This window comes from Lipophrys pholis (genome assembly GCF_963383615.2).
Source record: "Lipophrys pholis genome assembly, chromosome: 5".
Taxonomy (NCBI): domain Eukaryota; kingdom Metazoa; phylum Chordata; class Actinopteri; order Blenniiformes; family Blenniidae; genus Lipophrys; species Lipophrys pholis.
Window position 1 is genome coordinate 24822956 of NC_137628.1, and position 24337 is coordinate 24847292.

The following is a 24337-nucleotide window of genomic DNA, read 5'->3' on the forward strand; positions in this document are numbered from 1 at the left end:
TTCCTACTTACTCTAAACTCAAGTCTTAATTATCTTAACTCTTATCCTAATCTTCACCTAAACCTTTAAAGATTACCCCTATGGGGACCTCGATTTGGTCCTCTCAGTGACATGGGTCCTTATTGGTCAGTGTGCAATCAGACTGACGTACACAACAGTATAAAAGAATAAGGCCACACACAAGCACACATCCGTTTGTGTATACACACAAAGCAACTCTGTTGCTTAGCCAGGCATGAAAATTGGCCTCACTGACCCCAGACCTGAACAGGGTAGAGGAAGAGGAGACGAGAAAGCAAAGAAGGGAGGGACAGATAGAGGGATGGTTAAGGGAGGGGCTGATTTGGCTGGGCAGGGAAGAGCAGGCCATTAGCCGATTAAGGTTGGACGGGGGGTGCATCAATATTGCGCCGATGTCAAAAGGAGAGTCATGCCCATGAGCTAATATCAGAATGAGAGAGAGGGAGCAAGAGCTATAGGAGGTAGTGGTAGGTCAAGGAAATCAGTAAAATCACAAAGATTGTTGACCGCAAAGACCTACAAAGTGAAGCGACATGAAATAATGCCACAAGACACAGACCAAAGCCGTCACATTTGCATCACCAAAAATGATTAGCCTGTCTTTCTTGGTAAGGTGGAGGTGGTCTGTGTGTCTGGAGGTTGGGTTAAGGAGAAAGGGCAGGGGGTGAGGGCAAAAGGAAAGGAAGGCGGTGAGTATGTAAGGAGAAAAGAAGGAGCCGCTGTGGTAATTAAGTGTCCGGCTGGGCCCTGCCGGGGGTTGCCACGGCCCCGGGCTATGCTAATGAGCACACCCGGCGGTCAGGGCCACCTTATTAGCACTGGCTGGACAATATGGTGAGAGAGATGCACGACTGGCGGACTCCAGTCTCCACAAATGACTAACAGGTAATTCCATTAATTGGAGCACACTGAATGAGAATCACCTCTATTTCCTTGTCCTATAATCTCTCGCTTGGTTGATCTCTATCACACCCTCGTGCTTTTTCTTTCTTCTTCTTACACTTATTGTTCATCCCATTCCACCGTTCTTTCATCTCCAAAACGGGGAATGCAAATATTAAAAATAAACGGCTGACGTTTTCAATAAATCCTGCTGAATGTGTGGGAGCCAGCACAGCAGCAGCAGCAACCCAATGTGAAATTACATGCCATCAATCTGTTGTTCCTTTGCATCAGGAGAAACGTGATCATCACTTCAGAGATTATTCATCATGTTATTTCCATTAGTAACTTGATGAAACATGACAACCAACAAGAGACGAGGCGAGACAAGTCATCACTGAGACAAAATGTCACACAAGACAGTAGGCAACTTATTTACTTTTCATGAACTTACAGATGTTGTGACAGCCTGTCCAACATGTAGGGATTGAACATCCTTTATTTAAATTAACCCATTTACAAGAAGTGCCCATCAGTTACATTACACTTGAAATAGCATGGCGTACGTACATGCATTGCACAGTTCTTGCAGCCAGCTCTATAGTGGCAGTCAAGGCCTGCACTTTCAACACCGTTTTTCTTCTATACACAAGTAAGCTAAACAATGAAAATTCCCCTATTACTTTTCAATTGTTAGACATATTAATGTGGAAAGAAAGCCCTCCTTTATGTTGATGAAGGTTTACTCAAACATTGAAAAGTGCAGTCAAACATGACGAAAACTCTCACTGAGCTCCTCCCTCTCCCCTCCAACTATCTCCATTACACTGTCCAACTCTTAGTGTCTGACAAAGACATAAAGAGCCCATCTTTTAGTTGGAATCTGAGGTGAGACGATACTCTCAGCGAGGATCAGGGTTCAGGCAGCAGGGCTATATATAATGGCGGTTGAGTCGTATTGAAATGTAGTGCAAATTACCATCTGTGTATTTTCGGCCTTGGCCTCCGTGGTTTGTGGGTACTTTGGGCGGTATGCCAGAGGTGAAACAGGAAGGAGAAGTGTTCTTGGAAGAGAATGAGACGACTGAGAGCCTGAGACCTCTGAAATTCCTCAATGCAGATGAAGTGCACTTTACCCCTTGGTTTATTTTTCCCTTCCATTTTTAGCATCCCGTGTTAAGAGAAAAAAACAAAAAAAAACCTTGCTTATAACCTCAGATGTGTCATCAAAGCTTCAAAGCCTGGGTGTAAACTGCTTGAGGGAGAGAGGTGGTATATCGCATCCTTGCCTTGTAAACTGAACCATTACAGAGTCATCAATAAAGGACATAAATGTGAAATGTCATGAGTTACTAGTTATGCCATCACTAAACCTGTGGAAATAAAAAAAAAAACTTAATTAACATGCATTGGACCGATAATGTCGTGAATTAGCATTATGGCGATAGTTTTGTCGCAAAAAGAAAAAGTATATTTTGGGCTTCTATACAGCTTAGATGACAGTTGAACATGGTGTTATAAATGAATTTATTCAAACGGGGTTTAAAGACAGAACTAGAGCTTGTTTTCCAATATAACCAGATCGTATTTCTATTTGTTTTCTAGCACGTAACACAACGTATACATTTAGCTGCACTGAGATGGACTGTTGATATGCCACGTGCAATTGAAGCTAAGCTCTTTCACAATAGACTTTTAAAGTTTTGAAAAATATTTAATCTTATATTGAACACACTGCACAGAGAAAAACATCTCAGTAAATGATTGGGATTATCATTCTGGCCATACACTACAACCCAGGCTTGAAAAAAAAAAACATATTGCCCAGCTAATGACACTAATTGGTGAGTGAAAACAGGCCAGCTCTCTCTGTCTGTCACCGTCCCAAAAACAGCATCAGAATATGTGAAACATCAATTGCACACGAGACTGTCAAGTCCCATCTCTGTCTACCAATACATATTTCAACCGAGTGGACAAATGGCAGCCACATTCTAATCAGTGTGCCATACTATCAGAGACTTTCAAGGTCACGTTAGTGCATTCAATATTTCTCTTCTTCAAAGAGCTCTATAAAGAAATGCGCTGAAAGAGAACATTGGAGAAAAGCCTGCTAGAGTGTTGCATTCATGTGCCATCGTGCAGATGAGATAAAAGTGAAATTAGTTCCTGAACAGGCTGCTGTTTTATGGCATATGTTGTGAAAACGGCAACGGCTATTTGTACTATGAATCCTGACTATACGATGGTAATACATTGTGTGATTTGTGGTTTGTTCCCTGTAATTTAGGGGAGTTCAAATAACTCCTTCATCCCCAAGAGGAAAGTGACACACAGAGAAAGCCATTGGAATTATACTTTAACTGTATATATATTAGAAAGGGATCACAAATATATGAGAATATATTCTCCATAAAAAGTGAATAAGGTGGATACAAAGCAAGCAATGTACAAGAACTTACCTATCATCATTTTTATTTTCAAATCAATGTCACTTCTTACTTCTATTACTACTTATTATGTACTTTACTAACGGTGATGTACATGAATAAAAGCTCTTTCCATTACTATGTGCACCACATTTTTTTCCTCGAGACCCCGCTTAAAGAAAGTCTCTCCTTGAGTAGCAAAGGCCGACATGCTATGGTTCGTCATTTAAAGATTTACAATAATATACTTCCCAGGCCGTGGTCAGAAAACACAGATCAAAAATGTAAAAGGACTTCAACAGCTGTTTTCATTGTCTGTGAACAAGTTTGTCAAATATTTAGTCTTATTGTACGCTTGTTCACAGACCTCAGTGCTTAAGGTTAGAAAGCCAATGCACAGGCATTGTTGTGGCTCCATTCGCTCTTTTTATTTTCTTTAGCTTATAAAATCTTTCATAACCTGGGCAATAGCATTCAGTTGTAAAGGTGCGATGAATAATACTGACTATTTCATACAGCAGATGGACTCCGGTGATTTTGCACACAAAAACATACAATACTTGCCGTTTGGCCACAAATACCTTAGTGCATCCAAGATCCTAAGTGTCTGTTAGACACGAGATGAAACTTATTTCTTTTCAACATTGACAAAGCCGATACAGAGTAGATTTTATCTTACTTTATTCAGTTTTTAATTTTCTGTTAGCAGACATTGTGTTACTAGTTTTAACGATTGCTTTAATGTTCATAATCGAATTAGCCAAACGATTCCATATGTGGAAGAGTTGTCTGCTCAGCTTGTCTACTACAGGGACCACCACAGCAAGTCATTGCAAGCTTAAACGGAATACGGTACTTGGCTAGCTCGGTTTTGTTTTTGTTTGTCTTTTAACACCGGATGCACCTCCTGTCATAAATGGGATTTGAATGTGGACCCCCACATTTATATCCAGATTTAACCCAATACTCCACCAGAGGAGATTTTATATGTACTTGGTACCGGCGTCATCCAGGGGGGCCAGTGTGGACATTGTGGAGGACTATAAATATTTGGGAGTGTATATAGACGATAAACTGGACTGGGTTAAGAACACCGAAGCCCTTTACAAGCAGGGTCAAAGCCATTTTAATTTTTTGAGGCGGCTGAGGTCCTTCAACATCTGTCGCACTACACTGACGGTTATCTAAGAGTCTGTGATGGCGAGCGCGTTCTTCTTTGCTGTTGCATGCTGGGGCAGCAGGCTGAGGGTGGCCGACACCAACAACCTCAGGAAACTCATCAGAAAGGCCAGCGACGTGGTCGGGGTGGAGATGGACCCTGTACTGGTGGAATCTTTGAGGAGGATCCAGCCCAAACTAAAGTCCAATGACTCTCCACCTTCATGATGTCCTGGTCAGCAGCAGGAGCGCCTTCAGCAACAGACTCATTCCACCAAAGTGCAGTGCAGAGTCACGGGGGTCCTTTATTCCTGTGGCATTAAGACTCTATAACGCCTCCTTGTAAATAGTGTTTGCAACCATTTTCTCTTTCTGCTCAGTCCTGTATATATTACCATTTAATATTAAGTATTTAACTTTACTCTGTCCTATTGATATTTTAACTTCTACTGTATTTATTTTGCGTTTTTTTCTGTGTTGAGCTATTCCAAGAATTTGCCCCAGGGATTAATAAAAGTATTTCTATTCGATTTTCCTGGTTCAATAACTTGCAAGATGGCGGTCTTAGGCAGTGTGACACTTGTGGTGTTATTCTTTGGTGAGGACTGATAAGAAAACAATAAATAAATAAATAAATGAAAATACAATCACGGAAAGTGTGCACTCATATTTGGTTAGCTTTGTGCTTTCTGGACCTGGGTGTGAATGGCAGCAATACTACTTTCACAAATGACTGCAGCAAAATATGTCAATCGGAAGCACAGTTAAATGCTGAAGGTCACCGATAGGGCTGTGAATCTTCCTGTAAATTTGTATGCTTATGCTTTTCCAACAACGTTTTTGCATAGTTTGTCCACGAGAGGTCACAAACATGGGGTAACTATTACATTTTTTTTTTAAATTAGCAACAGGTGACAGCACGTTTCATTAAATGTTAACTTTAATGAATATCTTCCACTGTTGATACAGAAGTATTTCCTACCAAGCTCTTTCAGTGGAGTGTAAAAATAAAAGAGTTGCTCAAGATCCTCCGGACCCCTGTCCTTTGTTAATCGGATTCATGTAATGGCAGATAAACTGCACATAAACTGTTTGTCAGTCAACGCATTTGATCATGTTGCAGGTAAGCCATTTGATGGTGAGAAGCAAAGTAAAGTGGCGTCCCCTCTGGTTGCTTATGATATTTCACTTGAGCCTTGCATATTACTCTATCTGTCCTAGTTATTTTACTGGCTGTTGACATAAAGCTGAAAACGTTTGGCAGTGTTCAGGGGCAGTGATCTTGCCATGTGCTGGGCATGTTTGCTGCCAATAAAAACTTTAACAGAGGACTTACATGACAATAGCATTCACGTGGCATATTAACAGTAAATAAATAGAATAGTATGTTACATTTTATTAGTTTTTACTTTTTTAATATTTGAATTATATTCAGCGACCAAAATATATTTCAACAGCCTTAGTCACTGACTGGTTGGGTACAACAGTGCAGGCTAACGTCTTGTAATAAAGTCTTCATTTTGAAATTCAAAAATGAGCTGTGGTTTCTTGCAAAAGTAAAGATTTGCCGTTCTTGGAACTCTGAGTTGCACTTCAAGCCCCTTAAACAAAAAAGCAACCCTGAAATCTCTGAAATGGAGATAATTCCGATTGGATAAATAAACAACAACATAAAGACTGTGCCGCAGAAGCGAGACGAGGGTTAAGTGGCTCATTTGGAAGTAAGAAATTAAGCAGACACACAGATATTTCCATGCTCAGGTTTAAATGATTAACAGGCCTGGGTCAACTTCTGCGTGACCCTGGGCCATTGGATGATTTTTCCTGTCCGACCGTGTGCCGAAAATTTCAGATTTTATTCTGAAAGGGAGATTCTTTTTGCTTGCAGAGCATTTGGTATTGATGAGTCACGCTTTTAAATTCATTTACCTCCTTTATCTAATCGCCTTCACAAGCTCTAGTAAATAATCTCAGCAGTCAACTGAAAAGAGCATCTCATGTCTGACAAGGCTGTACATTACTCCTCTTCAGGAGAAATTCTATGTGAAGGATTTTATGTAATGAATTGCTACAAATTAATAACACTGGACAATTATGAATCAGATCACTCCATATGAGCTGATGGTCAAAAACTGGTTAAGCTACAAATCGTAACACCGATATAAATATACTGTGTAATATATAATGCAGTGGCCTTATGATTTCAGATTAAGATTAAAATATGAGCCATTTAAGTATATCTTTACCTATAATAAGAAGGCAATCTTCTCTTGTTAATACTATTGAACAGCAAAATCGATGTTTAGACACACAAGGACGCAAGAAATCAAATGTGTTTTATTTTAATGCTACGTAATGCTATTAATTAACAACTCTCTTTCCTAATTTGTATTGCTTCAGTCTCCTCATTTGGGTTAGGTCCTGTTGCAATATTGTTCAATCTCAAAACAGCCAAAGACTGTCCAAAATGTGTAATCATTTGCATTGCTATCATGAATCATAATTTAGCACTCAGTTTTTGTGGACAAAAGCCAGATGCCAAGACTGCGTGTAGCAAACCAAAACATAATACTTTCATTTTATTAAAAAGCAGTGAGCGAACCAGCAGTACGCTGTTGAGATTTCTTGGGTGAATTAAAAATAATAATTGACCTTCGAGCACGATTACCAAAAAGAAACACTTGATACTTGCTGGTTCATACCGCACACTTAACAACCTGTGTGAGCGCCGCTGATGCACATGAAAGCATGTCTTTGTCAACAACCAAGACTGTACACGTACACATACAGTACATAAAATACCAGTGTATCTCACATCAACGGGGTAAAAGAACCAGTCATATACACTTTGAAGAATAGGACCAGTGAAACATCGAATCGCAACACTATTGACCGATGCCTTGATTCTGTGAGAAAGAGCTATTCGTATTCATAAAGACTTCCGCCATTCTATCTCATAGGAATAGGCATATGTGGGTGGCATCTTTCTTTGTGAAACTGAACACAGGCAAACACATGCAGCACACTTCAAAAGGCCACATATGGCAGAAAAGAACTTCACTGTTTTCACATGAGCATGTGTGAGAACGGCGAGATATTATCCCACTGACATATTTGCACTCACAACACTGCGCAATTTCTGAGATCTATTATTCCTCTAAAAGCTGGTGCTGGCTTTTTTAACATGTACATTAGAGTACATGTACATCGACTCACATGACCAAATCAGTTTTCTAGGTTGCAGTGGCAGTCGGTTAGTTATCGAGTATACAGTGTTTTCTACAGACTTCCAAAGTAACAAATCCTGAAGACAGCAACATAACAAATTCAAAACAGCAGCTACAAAAGATTGATAATAATATTTATCGTAATGGTCTTCGTGCAAATATTGAGTAATTAGCATTGTAGCTCCTGAAGAAACTCTCTCGTGTATTAGAATTTTGATGCATGCAGTGCAGTGCAAATAATTTGGAAAACTACTAATTATGAGCCACTTAAACTAGTCAGATGCCACCAGATGTACTTCCAGTTGACTGGGTGACCTCATTCACCCAAAGAGTGGATATTGCGCTAGCTTCCTGAAAAAGACGGGGTACATTCTTTAGAACAAGTGCGAAAAGAACAGGCCATCACCCTGCTGCGTAGATTTTCTGGCATACCGAAGCTCCTCACAGAGGTGATTGTGTGTCTGTGGAAGAGAAGTGAGAGAGAGTAGGAGGGTGGAAGGTGGGAGTGTGTACAGCGTCCATGTATTGTTTGTAAATCACCCTACTGGCAAAAGGGACACTTGGCTCTATAGCAGCCAGTCCACCCAGGGATACAAAGCACAGTCCGGTGGGAGGAGGGGGTAGAGTGAGAGGTAATTCTATATGTGCATGCATGTATGTATGTATGTATGTAAGAGGACAGTTTGATAGAACGATGGAGGCAGCATTTTTTTTTTTTTTTCCAAGACATTCAGAAAGGACAGCAGGGTAGACTGAGCACAGGAGCGAGAAGCACGAAAGCGGGAGGGAATCTTGCGTCCAGAGGAGGAGGGGGGGCTGTCTTTTTTTATGGAAGTATTGGTTTGACGGCTGTTTGGCAGAGGCGCCCAAGGCAGTGCCTGCTTGGATTTTAGCCTGTCACTTAGGACAGGGACACTAATCAGGATTGGTCCCGGTCTCTACCCTAGGAAAGGGGGAGCACTTTCAGGCCATTATTAAAAAAAAGGGGAAGAAAAAAAAAGGAGGGAGCAAGAAAGGGAGAAGAATTGCTGTGGCACAGCAGGAAATGCTAACCGCTAACCTCATTTACATGCAGGTCCAGGGAGAATGGGGGAGAGCTTATTCCGTTTCCAATCTCCATGTTAAATGCTGGCCGGGGCAGCTGATGGGAATGAGAGGCATTGTTCGCCCCATGCTGCTCTTCCCTTCTCCGTTACACCAATACCTGCCTCGCTTTCTTCATGGCATTAAAAGAGATGTTGCCTCAATAATTTCACTTTCAACGTGAAATCTATATAAACCCGATGAGCCATGTATGCAGCTGTTTACCTTGTGCAGACTGCTCGCTGCAACCAAGCCTCATAGGTCTATCTGTTCTGTCATAACCAGGTTGTGACCTGAGGCTGCCGCATTCAAAGCCATCCTTCACCCACCGAGTCTGTTCTGTGGCATAATGATTGCTATGACAACCATCACTTAAAGCCACGGGTAGGTGGAGGAGAGATGTCAGCTTCTCGTCTACTCTTCTGATGATCTCATTTCTGGCTGGCAGGTACAACAAGGTCAAACCACTGAAACTGGAAAAGTGGCTGCTTGCTACATGCAAATGACAAAACCGAGTTTCCAAACAATTACACTGCCCTGTCCAAATCAACATGGGGCTAAGCTCTGAGAGCCACAAGGTGGGAAGGGGGGGTGAAGAGGGAAAAAAAAAAAAATCAGGGGCATCAGAGAGAATGAGATGTTGAGGGAGGGATGTCTGTCTTTGGCCAGCTATGAGCACAAAGTCTGGCTGTGCGTGCCAAATGAGGTTTTTAAATGGTTTTTCTGGGAGGATTTGTGCTAATCTAGAAAACCTTCTGGAGGAAGTGCAAATACATCTGCCACTGACCACTCCCCTGTAGAGTACGAGGGATTAATGACATGGCAATCTGAACCAACATGGCCCCCATTCAAAAACACTCATGGGGTGTGGAAACATACGGGCAATTACGAGCCAAGCCAACTGATTCACTTTTTTTTTTTTTTAACAATTGCTCTGAACATCCATTCATGTTACTCTCCTAAGTTTGTCCTGCTTCATTTGTTCCTACTTAGGTTTTGCAGTTATTACAGATACTGTAAGACACAGGCTTCTTCACTCAGAAAGATCCAGTGATTAGCTAATCTCATTAGCATCACAAGGGCAAAATCAAGTGATCAAATGCCCTTGGTAAACAATGAGAGGATGAGACCCGGGTGTCATCTTTCTTTTTATGCACCAAGAAATGCAACGATGACAGCGTGCAAATGGGGGGATGTTCTCAACAACATTGAATTAGTCAAGACGTTCACCTGCATTTCCAGCATCATAAATAATTTCCCACCACACTGACAACGGCTTTCTCAAAGATGACATCACATCAATGATTTTAACTTCTCAAGTTTTTGTCCCACGGCCAAACAATTGCACTCTCTTTTAGAGATGATATATGGTTTCTCTGGAGAGCTGTCACTGTGTCACATGGTTCTACTATCCTGGGTCTATAATAACCCCCACATCCCCTCCTACTTTCCGGCACTTTAAAAATCTCCCTATAAAATGAATCCCGCATCCCAAAAAAAACCAGAGACATGCAGCTGTTAGCTGAGCTGGTTGAAGACATTACCCTGTGCCTCGATCTGGCAAAGTGGAAACACTTTTGAGGCCACAGCCAAGAGGCGAGAGGAACTAGTGCGCTAAAGGCTAACTGGAGCCGGGCTCTGCTATGGAGCGAGTGTGTGTGTCCTTCTGCCCTCCTCTACCCACACAGGAAATGAGGTCATCTCATAGCACCGCACCGTGCAGAGTGTATTCAGCAAGGGTGACAAAGATCAACACATTTTGCTCGCTCTTAAGAAAATATACATACACTAATGAACTACGGTGGATTAGCATGTCCCACGAAGCACTTGTGATCAGTTACTGCGTGACATTTTCCCAGTATGCCGACAGTCAAAACGTGGCAACCAAAGTAATAAAAAAAACACAAAAAAACCCCAACTTGTGCCAAAAACTTTCCAATTCCATACAGAAGTTAATGAAGTACCTCATGCTCAAAGATTTCCACACAGCCCTCAGGGACGGTCTCTCTGTTAAAACACTTGAAGAAGTTCTTCATCTCTCGACAATGCAATTTCAGTGTCTTTCTAGGAGTGAAACGTGAGACCGAGTCAAACAATAAATCACATCCCTGTTTAGAGCAGGCGTCTGGCACGACTGGCCGACTTCGACTCCCCAGACCACCACCACCTCCTCCACCGCCGCCTCCTCCTCTCCTCTCATGCTCTCCATCCCTCATGCCTGTTAAAGGCTTGTCCTGCAGGGCCTGGATGCACTTGTGTGGTACAACAACAGAGAAACCGCCCAAAGCTCTTAACAGCTCTTCCTCTCCACTTCCTCCCTCCATCTCCACTGCTACCACCACCAGCTCCTCTCTCCCTCTCCACTCTGCTCTGTCTTTCCCAGCTGCACCGGCGAGCTGTTCCGTATGAACTGCTGCCAGCTGAAAGCCTGCTACTCCTGTGAGATTGCTATTACTCAGTGCAAGCAGGGCTCTGCGTAGCCAAAGGGCTGCTCTCCGAGCTGTAGATCTCCATGTTGTGACTTGTCAACACGGGAAAAATCGTTACCAAGGCTGAGGCACTTCCATTCCACACAGAGGGGGTTCTGATTGCGACCAGGCAGACAGGCAGGTACTGTACTGGAAGTATTAGGATGACTACTGTAGCCTGATTTTGTGCTGCACAGAAGGGAAAGCACTTTGATATTATTAGATAACAGACATCTGAAGAGAGACAAAAAAAACTACATGAAGTGACTTTTTTTTCACTGAAAGTATTTTTTTCTTCATGTTGAATTTGTAATAAACTTTGGTTGTAGAGAGGAACAATTTATTTTCCACGTTGCAAGAAGACAACTAATACATCACCAAGAAAGAAAGATTTCATTGTTTCTTTACCATCAGTGCTAAATGCAGAAGTCTTACAATTTATTTTGCTACTGCCCAGACAACACTTCAGGGAGAAATACTTATTCCTCAATTATTCATCCTTTAGACAACTGTTATGACATATCGGAGGTACAAAAAGTCAGTTGCACACAATTTATCAAGACTTTATCAACTCTTCTGCTGAAAAAGGGATTTCAGCTAGAGAATTTTTGAAAATGAAGGTTTCTTCACAGTGGGCACAGATGTGTTTGATTAAAAAAATAATAATACTGTGGTTCATACAAAAATGTTAATGCTTGTAAGCGTCATCTATATTAGATGAAATCCAGTGGCAAACTTTAATTTTGAATAAGTATGTGAAACTTTTTTTTAAAACAAAATAATTCTAATATATTTTTCCCATCGGCAAGGAGAAAAAAAGAAAACAATGAAACTTAATCTGATGGTTAAAAATGAATGCAGTTTGGTCAATAAAAGGGGAGTATGTAGGCCTCAGTATTGTTTGATTAATGTACAGATGATGGCATGTTATAAAAGAATCACACAGACATAAATGCATAGCTTTTTTTTACTCCATAAAGTTTAGCCTTTAGTAAGGTTCAACCTGAACACCACAATAGAAAAGCAACAGTCTTTTTATCCCCCCCTGTTTAACCTACACACTCAGGTCCTGCAACACAAGTGACTATGAAACTATTTTCACGCGTGTATCTTACACTCACAAGGTGATGCATGAACACACAATCACCTTAACCCCATTATGCTACAACAACCCAGAAATCTGCAAAAATCTCAAAACAGGAGAAGTCCTATTGCAGCTGTCGCTTTTCATTCACTTTCATCACAATGTTGGATTTTAGAATGCTGGGTTGGGTTACCATACCTAACATAATGTAGTGTAGGTAACAACATACCACTGGTTTCACCTGGGTCTCATCACACTAAGCCATGCACCATTTTCAACCCTAAAAATGACAAAGCAGCTACACATCCTAATCTAAGAAAAAAATCTGTCACTAATTTTGGGTTGGTAGATTATAAACATGTTTGTGGGTCAATAACAGCTTTGAAAATTATTCTTTAGATAAGAAAGCACAATTTATAAATCCCCAAGGATAATTGAAAGTGGACAGTTATAATGCACAATGTTAACAAAAAAAAGCACAATTTTCAGACTTTTATGTTTTTTCTCTCCAACTCGTATTAAACTGATAAAGTTGCAAACTCGGTTTAATAATGAAGTTTTATATTCATGGAGGTAGAAGCAAGTCTTACGCAAGTCCCAAGAGCTGTTTTAAAATCCAACCCAATCCTGCAAGCATACAATGATCCAACAATAATCACTTTCCAGAAAGACACACCACTATATTGTTCAAAACAAATGGTCAAACCAATTCAAATTCAAACTTCTACAGTGATGTCAGTTGTTTTGCGCAAATTCTTGTATCACTTTATTCTTGACTAACATAGAGACCCTCAATGAAATGTGATTCTTAGGAGTCATTTATTTTTGAGTTGCATAAACCCTGCTGTCTGTGCGCTTTTGCCAATCGTCTGAAGTAGGAAATAAGGTTAACATTTGTGTATAAATATTGATCCTCACCCTGAGGCTAAGCTACTTCTTTGAAACCAGGCCTATTAAAACTTGCCCAGACTGTTTATTCACATCAGTCTCTGTGAGACACAATCATATAAAACACAAAGGTATGGTCGAGTTGTGCAGGCTTCCGTGTGCAAGACGGTATATGGTTAGAGAGACATTCATCACGTTCTTCTCCTGCCCTATAATTAATTTCTAAGTTAAAGGCTGTGTATCATTTTTCGCTTGAGCTCTACTCACCCACCGCCACCAGCGCACCCAAGCCCCATCAACTTGAGGGGCATCATGGCAGTGGTGGTGAGGTAGGGGAGATTCTTGGCAGAAATTCCCCCACAAATTTTATGCCAAGAGCGAAATGGAAACCACCTCTCATTTTCCTTTCCCCTTAATCCAATGTTTTCAAGCCCCAGCTCCACCAAGGTCATTATAATCATAGCAAGTGGAAGGCAGCCAGTGACCCGCCATTACAGTAAGGTAGCGAGCCACCCAGCCAGTCAGCTATTGGCTGATGAGAAGAAGCAGAAATGCTCAAAATCTCTCTGTTCTAAAATGTAGATTGGCAGTGGGGGAAAGAGAGAATACAAGTGACCCTCCCATTACATTTGGGTTATGCTCTTTATCATATAGATATCCTTGACTGGTTGAGGAGAGTGAAGGGGAATTGTTTAATCCAATGAAATTAACCTAATCTGTACCATGGCTATTGTGACAGAGGGAGGACATCGAGGCTTATTCTGAGCAGCGCAAGACATCGCTTTGATATCACAGAGTCACGCATATGAAATATTTGAACTAATAAGCATTTTAAACGACCCCAACTTTTAGGGAGTGAGCAATAAGGCAATAAAATTACACAAACAATAACACACTGCAAGGTCAAAAAGAATGGCAGTTTTCATTGTGGCGCCAAAGGTCATGTTTACTTGTCAGAGTGAAGGCGCCATACTGTACTGTGACCTCCATAGCCGGCTTATGCGCACACACACACACACACACACACACACACACACACACACACACACACACACACACACACACACACGGTTGTGTGTTCCATTTCGCATGTGTGTGCCACACGCATCTAAAGAATAGTCGCTTCTCAAGAGCTGTACCACAAACAATAGGACAGTGCACACTGGGCTACACAACCCATATATCTGGGTCTACGCTAAGATAAAGCACCCCCAGCATTAAAGCCACTGTATTAGCTTGCCCTTTTTCACCACAGATGAAGAGATTTGAAGCTCGATATTGTGCTTGTTGGCTGGCAAACCACCAGGGTGTTGTTGGCTGAATAATGAAAACACACAGACTGACAGCGAATGGCATGAGGTGACACTTCCATTCTAGAGTGGGAAGATCCAAAACAAAGCGCAAAAAGCTTCTGACAAATTCATACTTTTCTGTGACAGTTTGTTGACTGAGGAGGGAAACAACTCCTAAATCAGAAAAGGCTTTCATTTAAACCCAGGAACACAGGCACAGCAGCGCTCCAGTACAGTGCCTACACGGGAGTACACGGTTTCAGATACGTGGGTGAAAAGTATTTTTTGCTGCAGACCAATTACGGAGCAGCTTAATTGAAAGGTTGACATGGGCTTACTTTGGTTGTCATGCTGCAAAAAGGGAGAAAAAATTGGACTCCACATTCGACTGATCCAGAATATCTGTAATGATGCTGTGCCAAATACAGCTTTCATCACCAAACCATGTACTCTTTTATTCACTAGCAGTCTAAAAATCAAGAAACTTTTGGCACCCACATGCAGTGATCGTTGTCTTTTTATGTTACATTTATTCAAATAACCTTTTACTCCTGATATGGTAATTTACTGATATCAGCCAAACTGGTTTCAACATGTATTTCCTTTAAAGTTCAAAATATGTGTCACTTATTTCTATATACATTTGTGTGATGCTTTCTCCTTATTGTGTTGGAGTAAATTCAAAAGTATACAATGTTGTGACTGATTAAATAATTGATAATTACGCAGATTTGTGGGTTAAGAATGTTTTTAGGCCTCCACAAACTTTAAAATCTGTTCTGGGCTTGCCTCATGTTCAGGCAACTTATTCCGAGCAAGAAATCATAAAATAGTAATGTACACATGACTCTGCTGGCAGGTTGAAATGCCATAAAACCTCAAAATCTCATTCCAACTCATTTAGAAACTACAGGAGGAAAAGTAAATACATGTTCAAAACATTCTTATAAAGGGAATTACAAAACAAATGGGAGAAAAAAACAAATCTCTAACAACATGCACAACACTTTGCGATTTACCACCGTTTGCATTTTAGGATTTGACTGATAGATGATGAGGGAAACAGATCCGGTGCACAAACACTCTCAAAGAATCCTCCCTGCACAGAGGTAGTAAAAAGGCTGCACTGGGTTATTTTCATATACATCAAAATCCTGCTGGGGTGCAGTCCACTACACTGTCCTCATGCAGCATCGGAGTGAGGACTCGCTGTCAGTCACTCACTCACTCACTCACAATCACACACACACAGTCACTGCACCCACTGTCACCTAGTCTCCACCTCTATGCCTCCCAGCCAACCGCTGCAATTTCCCAAGTTCAACCCTAGGTCAAACACCTGAGCAGCAGATGAGTGAATATTGACAGTAAAAAATTGTGATCATGGCGGGCTACGCTGAACAGCTGGCACTCTCTGACATTTAAGAAATGAAGAAGACAAGAGTCATAAGATAAATGCATCAAGCCCTCATTGATTTCAACATGAATCACTCAATTATTCACTGCATTTACATACTAATATGACTAATTGAGCTGTTGGCTTACTCGTGTATTCAGTAGGAATGATTATGATCCAGAAAAAAAAGAGAGAGAGAGAAAAGATGTCACTCTTGGATAATGCCTGTAATAATTGTTGTCATTGCTCACTAACATCTTAGCAATCCTCTAGTGGCCGGAGTGTGTAACTGCAGCATTTCATTATCTGGACTGATAAAAGGCACAATACGAACATCCGAGATACGGAGGGTCAAATGTACAAAAGTGAACCAACCTCCAACTTAAAAAAAAAAAAAACAACAACACAAATACACGGGGGTTTATAACCGGTTTGTGCTGCAGCGTGACGGTGTTGTAAGCTGCGTGGTGGAGCATAACTGTCGTTTCCTTTTTCTAACCGCGTTATTGATCGTAGTCTGTCTGCAATGAATGGCTGCAAAGGGAAGAGGGAAAAACCCTGAACTTCAGGTGACCGACCATGGCTCTGACACAGCCTGCATGCAGACTGGGAGGGGTAGAAAAAAAATGCATCGGCTTGTGGAAGAAAGAAAGAAAAGAAAAACAACCTCACCACTTTTTTTTTTTATTAAAGTCGACGACAAACAAGCGCGAACACAAATTCGGTTCCGCGATTTGTAATTTTTTTTTTATTATTTATTTTTTATTTTTTTAGGAGCAGCGAAACTACGAGGCGAAAGTTGAGACGTTTATATCGCCGAGGAAATGAAGTTTACCGAGCGTTGCTAGATAGCGCTATTGCTAACTAGGAACAGCAGGATAGCGGGGAGCCAGACTCTGGCTTGTCTGATCCGACTGACCCTTCATTTTATTGCGGCCAGACTCCCAGATCCTCCCCTTTCTACCCGAAATAAGCCACCGAGCGGGGAGGCTCGCACGTTACCGAGAAAAAAAAAACCAAAAAAAAAAAAACCCCACCGCTCGCCCGCTACGGCTCACAAGCAAACCGACACATATGCCAACTGACCGCAACCTTTTAAGCGGAACCGGACCTCTGATCGATTGTGCTCTCATTAAAGCCACGTATCGTCTATCCACCCGGGGCTCCGGCTAACGTTACCCATCGCCAACAACATGGCTGCCTCGCTCGGACCTAAAAAGGGAGAAATAACCTACGCCGAGTCTTTTGTCTGTTTCACCTCTTTAACCCTAAACTACTGCGCAAAACACACGGAGTGCCGCTTTAGGAAAAATGGCACAAATCGAGCGAGGCGACTTACGTGAAGGCAGGCGCTTGGGTTGCTCCTGCTTCCTCCTTGGCATTTTCCCCCGTTTTTAATCACATTCTCGTCCTTGTTTGGGGATAAGAAGAAAAAAGGTTTTTCCCATTGAGACTGGAGGCGCCCAGTGATGGCAGGGACTCGGTCGTGCACCTGGCTTTGCTCGGTGTTTAAAGTGTATTGTTGGGGGGGGGGGGGGGGGGGTGGAATGGGAACACTGGCGGAGGAGGCGCCGCTGTTGTTGTTGCCGTGTCTTGACTATGGCTGCTCTCGGTGCAAGTGTGTCTCCGAGCCCCTAACTAACACTAATGCAGGGATCAAAGGGCAGCAACAGCAGAGCAGACACGCGCGCGTGCGCAAGCACGCACACATTCACACGCTCTCTCTCTCTCTCTCTCCCTCCCTCTCTCTTTCTGTCTCTCTTTCGTTCTCCCTCACGCGCGCACACAGACACGCGCGCGCTTACACATAAGCTCAGGCACAGTGTTCGCGCGCACGCACACATTTGAGGAGCTCGCCCCCGAGAGAGAGCGAGAGCGAGAGAGAGAGAGAGAGAGAGAGAAAGAGAGAGAGAGAGAGAGAGAGAGAGAGAGAGAGAGAAGAGAGAGAGAGAGAGAGAGAGAGAGAGAGAGAGAGAGAGAGAGAGAGAGAGAGAGAGAGAGAGAGAGAGAGAGAGAGAGAGAGAGAGACGTACGGACAAGGTGCCCCCGAGCTTTCAGGGTGTATTGCTGAAAAGGGAAAATATATTTGAAAAGGCAAAAGACGCATAATTCAGCCGAGGGACCATATTGATGCAGTCGGATCACATGAATCAACGTGTTCTCCCTTCAAACAGATAATGATAATAATAATAAAAAATAAAAAAAAACACTGAGTGGTCGGAATAATTTATGCGAATGATGCAAATGTGGATGTACATCTCAGCGCTGACCGCCGTGAAGCACATAAAGCGGTGACATCTCAAATACTAATTTAGCGTTCATCAACAAAAACACCGCAAAGACAATTCCCCCGCTCTAACTAAAGCTTGATTATAATTGAAAGTTACCACCCCATTTGCGGTATTGTAAAATTCTAACGCGGGGAATTAATATTCGTAGGATATTATTGGCCCGTGGTTACGCACATATATCTCTTTTTATTTGTTTTTAAATAATGCATACATTAAAACCATGCTGCTATGTACATAACTGTAACACTGTGGACTGTTTCTAATATGAGAATTGACTTTATTATAGACATATAGATATTTTATGTCTAATATATAAAGAAAGAGGCATTCAGGTTAACCTTTTGGCTTAATACAGTCATTTCTGGAAAAACCTCTATTTTCCTACATGAGTTGGAAACTAAAAAGTTACATGAAGAAAAGCAATATCTAAAACTTTGAATGATGAATGCCATTGTCATCCTCTACCTTCACTTTGCGTTTCTCCACTTTGTTGTACCCGTTTCTCCTCACACACGGGTTTCAGGCATGTCAAACGTTAATTTAAAAACTGCCTGCTGAGTTCTTCCCAGAATTTTGTCTATAATAAGTACAGTGGGGGGAAAAAATAGTGCATTGTGTGGGAACCTGTGTTTAATCAGGTGGGGCCAATAACAGGTGTCAGTGTCAGAAAGATGTCCAGCAATTATCTAACCCAATGTAGTCATCTCCTCATCAAAGTTGAGAGACCAAAACTGGCCAGAGCTGAATCCTCCTCCCTCTCAGCTGGGTGTTGGGGCTTTTTCACAGCGCAGGCTGTCCCCCACTCCCTGCTGTTGGACTCCTCCAGGCTGCGTTCTGTTGGCCTGCCGCGTTCTTTCACACCTCGGCCGCGTGTGAGGAGAGCTGTGTCTTCATCCCTCCATCCTTCCATCCTCCAGTCCTCCTCCTGCCATGCCTTCCACCCACCCCCAGTGGAGGCGCAGGAGGCTCGTTACCGTGGCAATTAGCGAAAAGCCCAAATTAGCCCTCTTGGCTGTCCACAGGTGACAAAGACACTTTGCATTTCTGCTAATTAGGAAACAGAACAACATGATTAAATGGGGCCTATCAGGAGGAGAGTGGACAAACATGTTCCACAAATAGCAAAGAGCGATTTGTTATTACATCTCCTGCACGAAATGATTAAGACACGCCATTAGGTTTTTCAGTTGTGGAGTGGATAATGTTTGGAGGTGATACTGAAAATTACAATAATTTACGTGGCAGTTTTAATAGACTTGTGTGAGTATGGCTCCTCTTCCCGTGTGTGTGTGTGTGTGTGTGTGTGTGTGTGTGTGTGTGTGTGTGTGTGTGTGTGTGTGTGTGTGTGTGTGTGTGTGTGTGTGTGTGTGTGTGTGTGTGTGTGTGTGTGTGTGTGTGTGTGTGTGTGTGTGTGTGTGTGTGTGTGTAAAAATGCTTTTGTTCCTCACCTGCCACTGCAGATGGATAGTTTATGGACAGGTGCTCTGACCAGAGAGCTTGGCGTTGTTGAAAAACAACCAAAAAAGTTTCTGATTATTTGTTTCCTGCAGACTGATTGTTTTGGTGCACAATATATACATATAACAAGACCTGTGGATAATTTTTTGAACTACCTCAGGAAATAAATGGTCAATTTAAGCACTCCAATTTATTCCTAAAGACAACCTACCACTTAGAGAGCATTTCACTTTGACAGAGTAAGAAATTGGAGAGTTGTTTCTGTTTTTGTCATTTTATGGTCATGCACAGATTGGACATAAATAAGTTACAATCAGAACAGAACAGACATGACCTGATTGAAAACAGATCCCATATGCAGCGCAGCTAATCAGCAAAGGGAAAAATCTGGTTAGTACTTTTGGATTAAATCACAGATACATTTGTGTTCCAAGATCTGTTACCGAAATACTTTCACGTTTGGAGTAACAATCCCTTTAAGCTGTTGCATGCTGGATGGCTTAATCAGTTCTAAATCTTGTTCTGCATGTCCCCCCTTAGCTTATTACACCACATTAGTGATCATTAATGATAGCAAACTCCATGTAATATCAAATTCAATTCATCAAGCTGGCTTGTTGGGGGACATAAATCAGTGCAGAAATGTGAAATTTGTTCATGCTGTGCCATCACTTCCACTAAACATTTACAGTAACGAAGTCCTATTAGGACACTCATGTTTGTCTTGATGGTGTTTTTGTTCCCCATTGAGCTTGGCCACCATGGGGAGGTCACAGCCAGTTCTCTGACCCTGACAATGCCAGGCAGCTGAGGTAATGCTCGCACCAGGGCAGTCTGCTGATAGTAGCCATGGCAACAATGACATGACCTCACTCAGGGTTGAACCTAAAGGTCACACCTCATTTCTCCTGGGATGAATGCTCGAGCTATAATGCCAGCCACTGCTCTCAGATGTCTCTCCTGGAACATATATAGATATACAGTACATGTTGTATACAATATTTAGTGAAGTGGAAATGTCTAGACTGAATAACACTTGAATGGTGCCACACTAAGCACTGTGCATGTGGCTCTGTATGTTTTGTAAGTGAATCTGAGGACAAGATTCAAGGTCAGTTCGGCTGTTGTTTCGCTTCTTCACTTCTCAATAACTGGTGTAGGTTCCCTGCTTTGACAGCAGTTGGCATTATTACTACTTATTAAAATGGTTCCCTATAGTGGGCCAACAGTTAGTGTGGGCTAAATGAGTTTCAGGTGCTTCAGTGGATGGTGAAGCAGGCTGGAGAGGAATGAGCTAACTTACTTATGTGCCTTTGGGGCAAACTGAGCATCCTTTCAATTTCTCCTGTTTTGCTCCCTACCTTCAATCCTCCCAGGCCCTGTCCTGCGCAGGCTAGCCTGGTTGGGCTAACGTTAGGCTCGGCCAGTCAGATGTTGCCCTGGGGTAAACAGAAACATCTGTCCCCTGCCCAGCCGTGACTGTCGCTGAGTGATAAATCCTGGGGAGGCTTGTGCCAGCGCTGTCCGGCGTGCCACCTGTCCCCCTCCTACACAATATCCACAACCCAACCCCTACACACACACACACACACACACACACACACACACACACACACACACACACACACACACACACACACACACACACACACACACACACACACACACACACACACTTCACCCGGTTTGCACTCAACCGTCTTCATCCTGACAGTGTGACAGAAGCAGGTGGTTCACTCCCTTTTTGCCCTCTGGCCTTCTATGCTCTCGTCCTCGGTTGGCACATTTATGCAGGGTGCGAGCAGGGTTGTCGCCTCTAGCAAATACCAATGGAGAGATCCCTGCACCAGGTTTTTCAGCAGTGGTCTTAGGGAACTTGGGAGCTGATAGCAGTTGTTTTCTTTAATCAGGCATGAAGTTGGCACATCAGAGCAACAAACTTCCACAAAACATCAGAGAAAAACAAAAACATCAGAAAGTGTGAGAGAGATTTTTGATCAGGCCTGACTTCAATGACAAACTCATTTCAGGATGTTTAAAGTATAACCAGCTGACCTTCTTGTAGTTAACCATCAGACAAAAGAAGAGACACGTACAGTATTTATTCGTATTCTGGCTCCATCTTTGTGCCTCTTGCTACCGCTTCCTCTTTCTGCTTGACTACTTTTACTAGTGTGACAGAGGCAGGTGGCCAACTTCCTGCCCTTTGACCTTCAACAGTTTCCCCACAGTAAGGAGACAGTGAAAACACACATACACACACACTTTCACAGACATACACAGAGGAGGAGCCTAGGTTGCCCTGGGTGAACTGGGGCAGAGGTCTTGCGAAAAGGCCCTAGAGGGAAGCGAAGGTCCTTCAGCACGGGGACATGAGTTATTTTAGTGCATAACCTGACAGGCTGAATGATCATCCCTGCAGCACCAAAACCTCAGTGAATATGCACATCAGAAAGACAGAGGAGATATGTGGCAGTATAAACGCAGCTCTCTCTGTCTGACTAAAAACGTGTTTCAAGCTGAAAGGAAACATGGAGCCGATCAGCGGCACACCCCTTGCCAACACACTTCTAAAAACAACGGGCTCTTTTATCATTTTAATCCGTTTGCGTGCACCATTACAGTACAGTTTTTAGAGAGTCACAAAGCACTAGGACAGCAAAACTATCTGCCACCTGCCTCTAAATCACTGTTTTTATTCCCAAAGCTGGGTGAGCACAAATAATCACAAAAAGTGCTTTTTATTAGTCCACTCTGTTCTCTGGGCTGCTTCACTATTTTCTTAACAATATGTGCAGTTATCCAGTAAAAGTCCAATGATCTGCTCTAATCACATAAAATAATATCAATACAGCCTCTGAGTCTTTCCTCATGTATTTTTCAAAGCCGTTCTGTAGGCTTATGCACGTCCGTGTGAATGATTTGCATGTTTGTTTTATGCCACTATGTATGTGTAAGAGGACCCCTGCTGATTAATGTCGCTTCATATTGTAATGGAGCGTGCCACACATGTTCGGATATCTGTAATGTGTTACCAGTCTCAGCTTGATTTTATTGCCACGGTCTAATAGGATATTGCCACTATCACAATTTGGATTAACTTCCATATCGCTGCTGTTAAACCAACGGAGGTTTGTATGTGTGCATGCACACAAATGATAGAGATGTCTATCGGGGTGGGCTGCTCTGCTCGATTAATTTCACACTCAGCACCTCCTTCATGATGTGTCTCTTCTATATTTGTCACCACAATAGTTTTCATTATGATCGGTTGCAGAGGCTATTGTTCCTTCCATTGATGCTGTTTTATGGGGGAAATGTTTTTGACCTGTTTAAAAATCTGGTACTTCTGTCTAGATTTGCTTTCAGGAGCCACTGTCTCGGTAATTGCTTTTTTTTTCTTCTTTTTTTTCATTTTGTAACCAGTCTGTGGCCTCACTTGCGTCTGGTACAGACACAAACGTACACACTCACAGGTAATAATGTACACTGGTGAATAGGTCTGGCGTGCCGTCCATTGTAGGAGCATTTTATTTTTTTGGCAGCAGGGAGCACGCAACTATATGCAGAGGAGGCTGCCCTTGCTCTGTGAGTCCTTTGTCTCCCTACATCCCCAAGCCCCACCTCTCTCTCAGCCAGCCCTCCAATGGGAGAGCCTTCAGGTGTTGACCTTATCGGGTGGAGGTCAAAGCCAGGTCAGGGATCTGTTGCTAGGCTACCATCAGATAAGTGGCTGGGGTAGGCAACAGTGGGGAGCTCTGTCATTCAGGGCTTGTCATGTAATCTTGTTCATTTGCAGACAATTGTCTGGACGTCAGAAAGGCTATCTGGCCCATAATGTTGTAATGAAACACATTAAAATATTAAAACCAACCATGCTGAGCATTGGCAGCTCCACTTGGCACATGTCTTTTTTTACAGTCATGCCAACTGTCATGCAGTAACATGAACCCCTTAAATACGCTTGTGTGGTCGACTGTGTTGAAGCTGAGTGGTGGAGGATCAGGTTTTTTATTTTGTCCTGTTTTATCTGTGCTGCACAATAAAAAAATCTTTTAATAAGTTTGGATTCCCACATTAGATTTAACAGATGAACAGTGAACATTGCTATTACCTAACCATACTACAATCAAACTCACCAGGATATGTGATGATTTATTTGTGACACAATGAAAACAAGTCATATTTTTTTGTCATAAGAGTTTAACAATTATATTAATGATGACTTTCGAATACAATTCTGTTTGTGAACTTGAACAAACATCTTTAAACTATTTGTCTCTGCGTGAATTATTTTTATTTTTATTTCTCTACAAATATTGTACAAAAATAAGTGGCTGAATTCATTCATGACTCCTTTAGGGGTACAGGTGGGAAGGCATCTTGTTGTTTGGTAACCTACAACCTTTAAATAGAGTAGAAAGAGTGCTATAGCAGCCTGTTTGAGCAGGGAGAGGGAGAGGGGAGGGAGGGAGGGAATGGGAGAGAAAGAAAAAGAGAGAGATAGTTGTTGCGTCTTCACACAAACATGGTCTGTTCTCCCACTCTGCCATTCTGCCACCTGGACCGAGCTATGTGGGAGACTGCGCCACACAGTGATGAACGACACCAAACAGAACAATTTCTGTTCACACTGAGGGTCATGTGGAGTAAGACGGGT

At 42.3% G+C, this 24337-nt stretch overlaps 1 protein-coding gene across 1 annotated transcript in view; it reads right to left on the reverse strand.

The window, feature by feature from the left end:
* The window catches only part of znf827 (zinc finger protein 827), a 76590-nt gene extending 59011 nt beyond the window's left edge, over positions 1–17579 (reverse strand). The window contains exon 1 of the mRNA XM_080463341.1: positions 17268–17579. Coding sequence (XP_080319467.1) covers positions 17268–17310 — 43 coding nt within the window. The 5' untranslated portion in view covers positions 17311–17579. The remainder of the gene's footprint in view (positions 1–17267) is intronic.
* Between the last annotated feature and the right edge of the window lie 6758 nt (positions 17580–24337).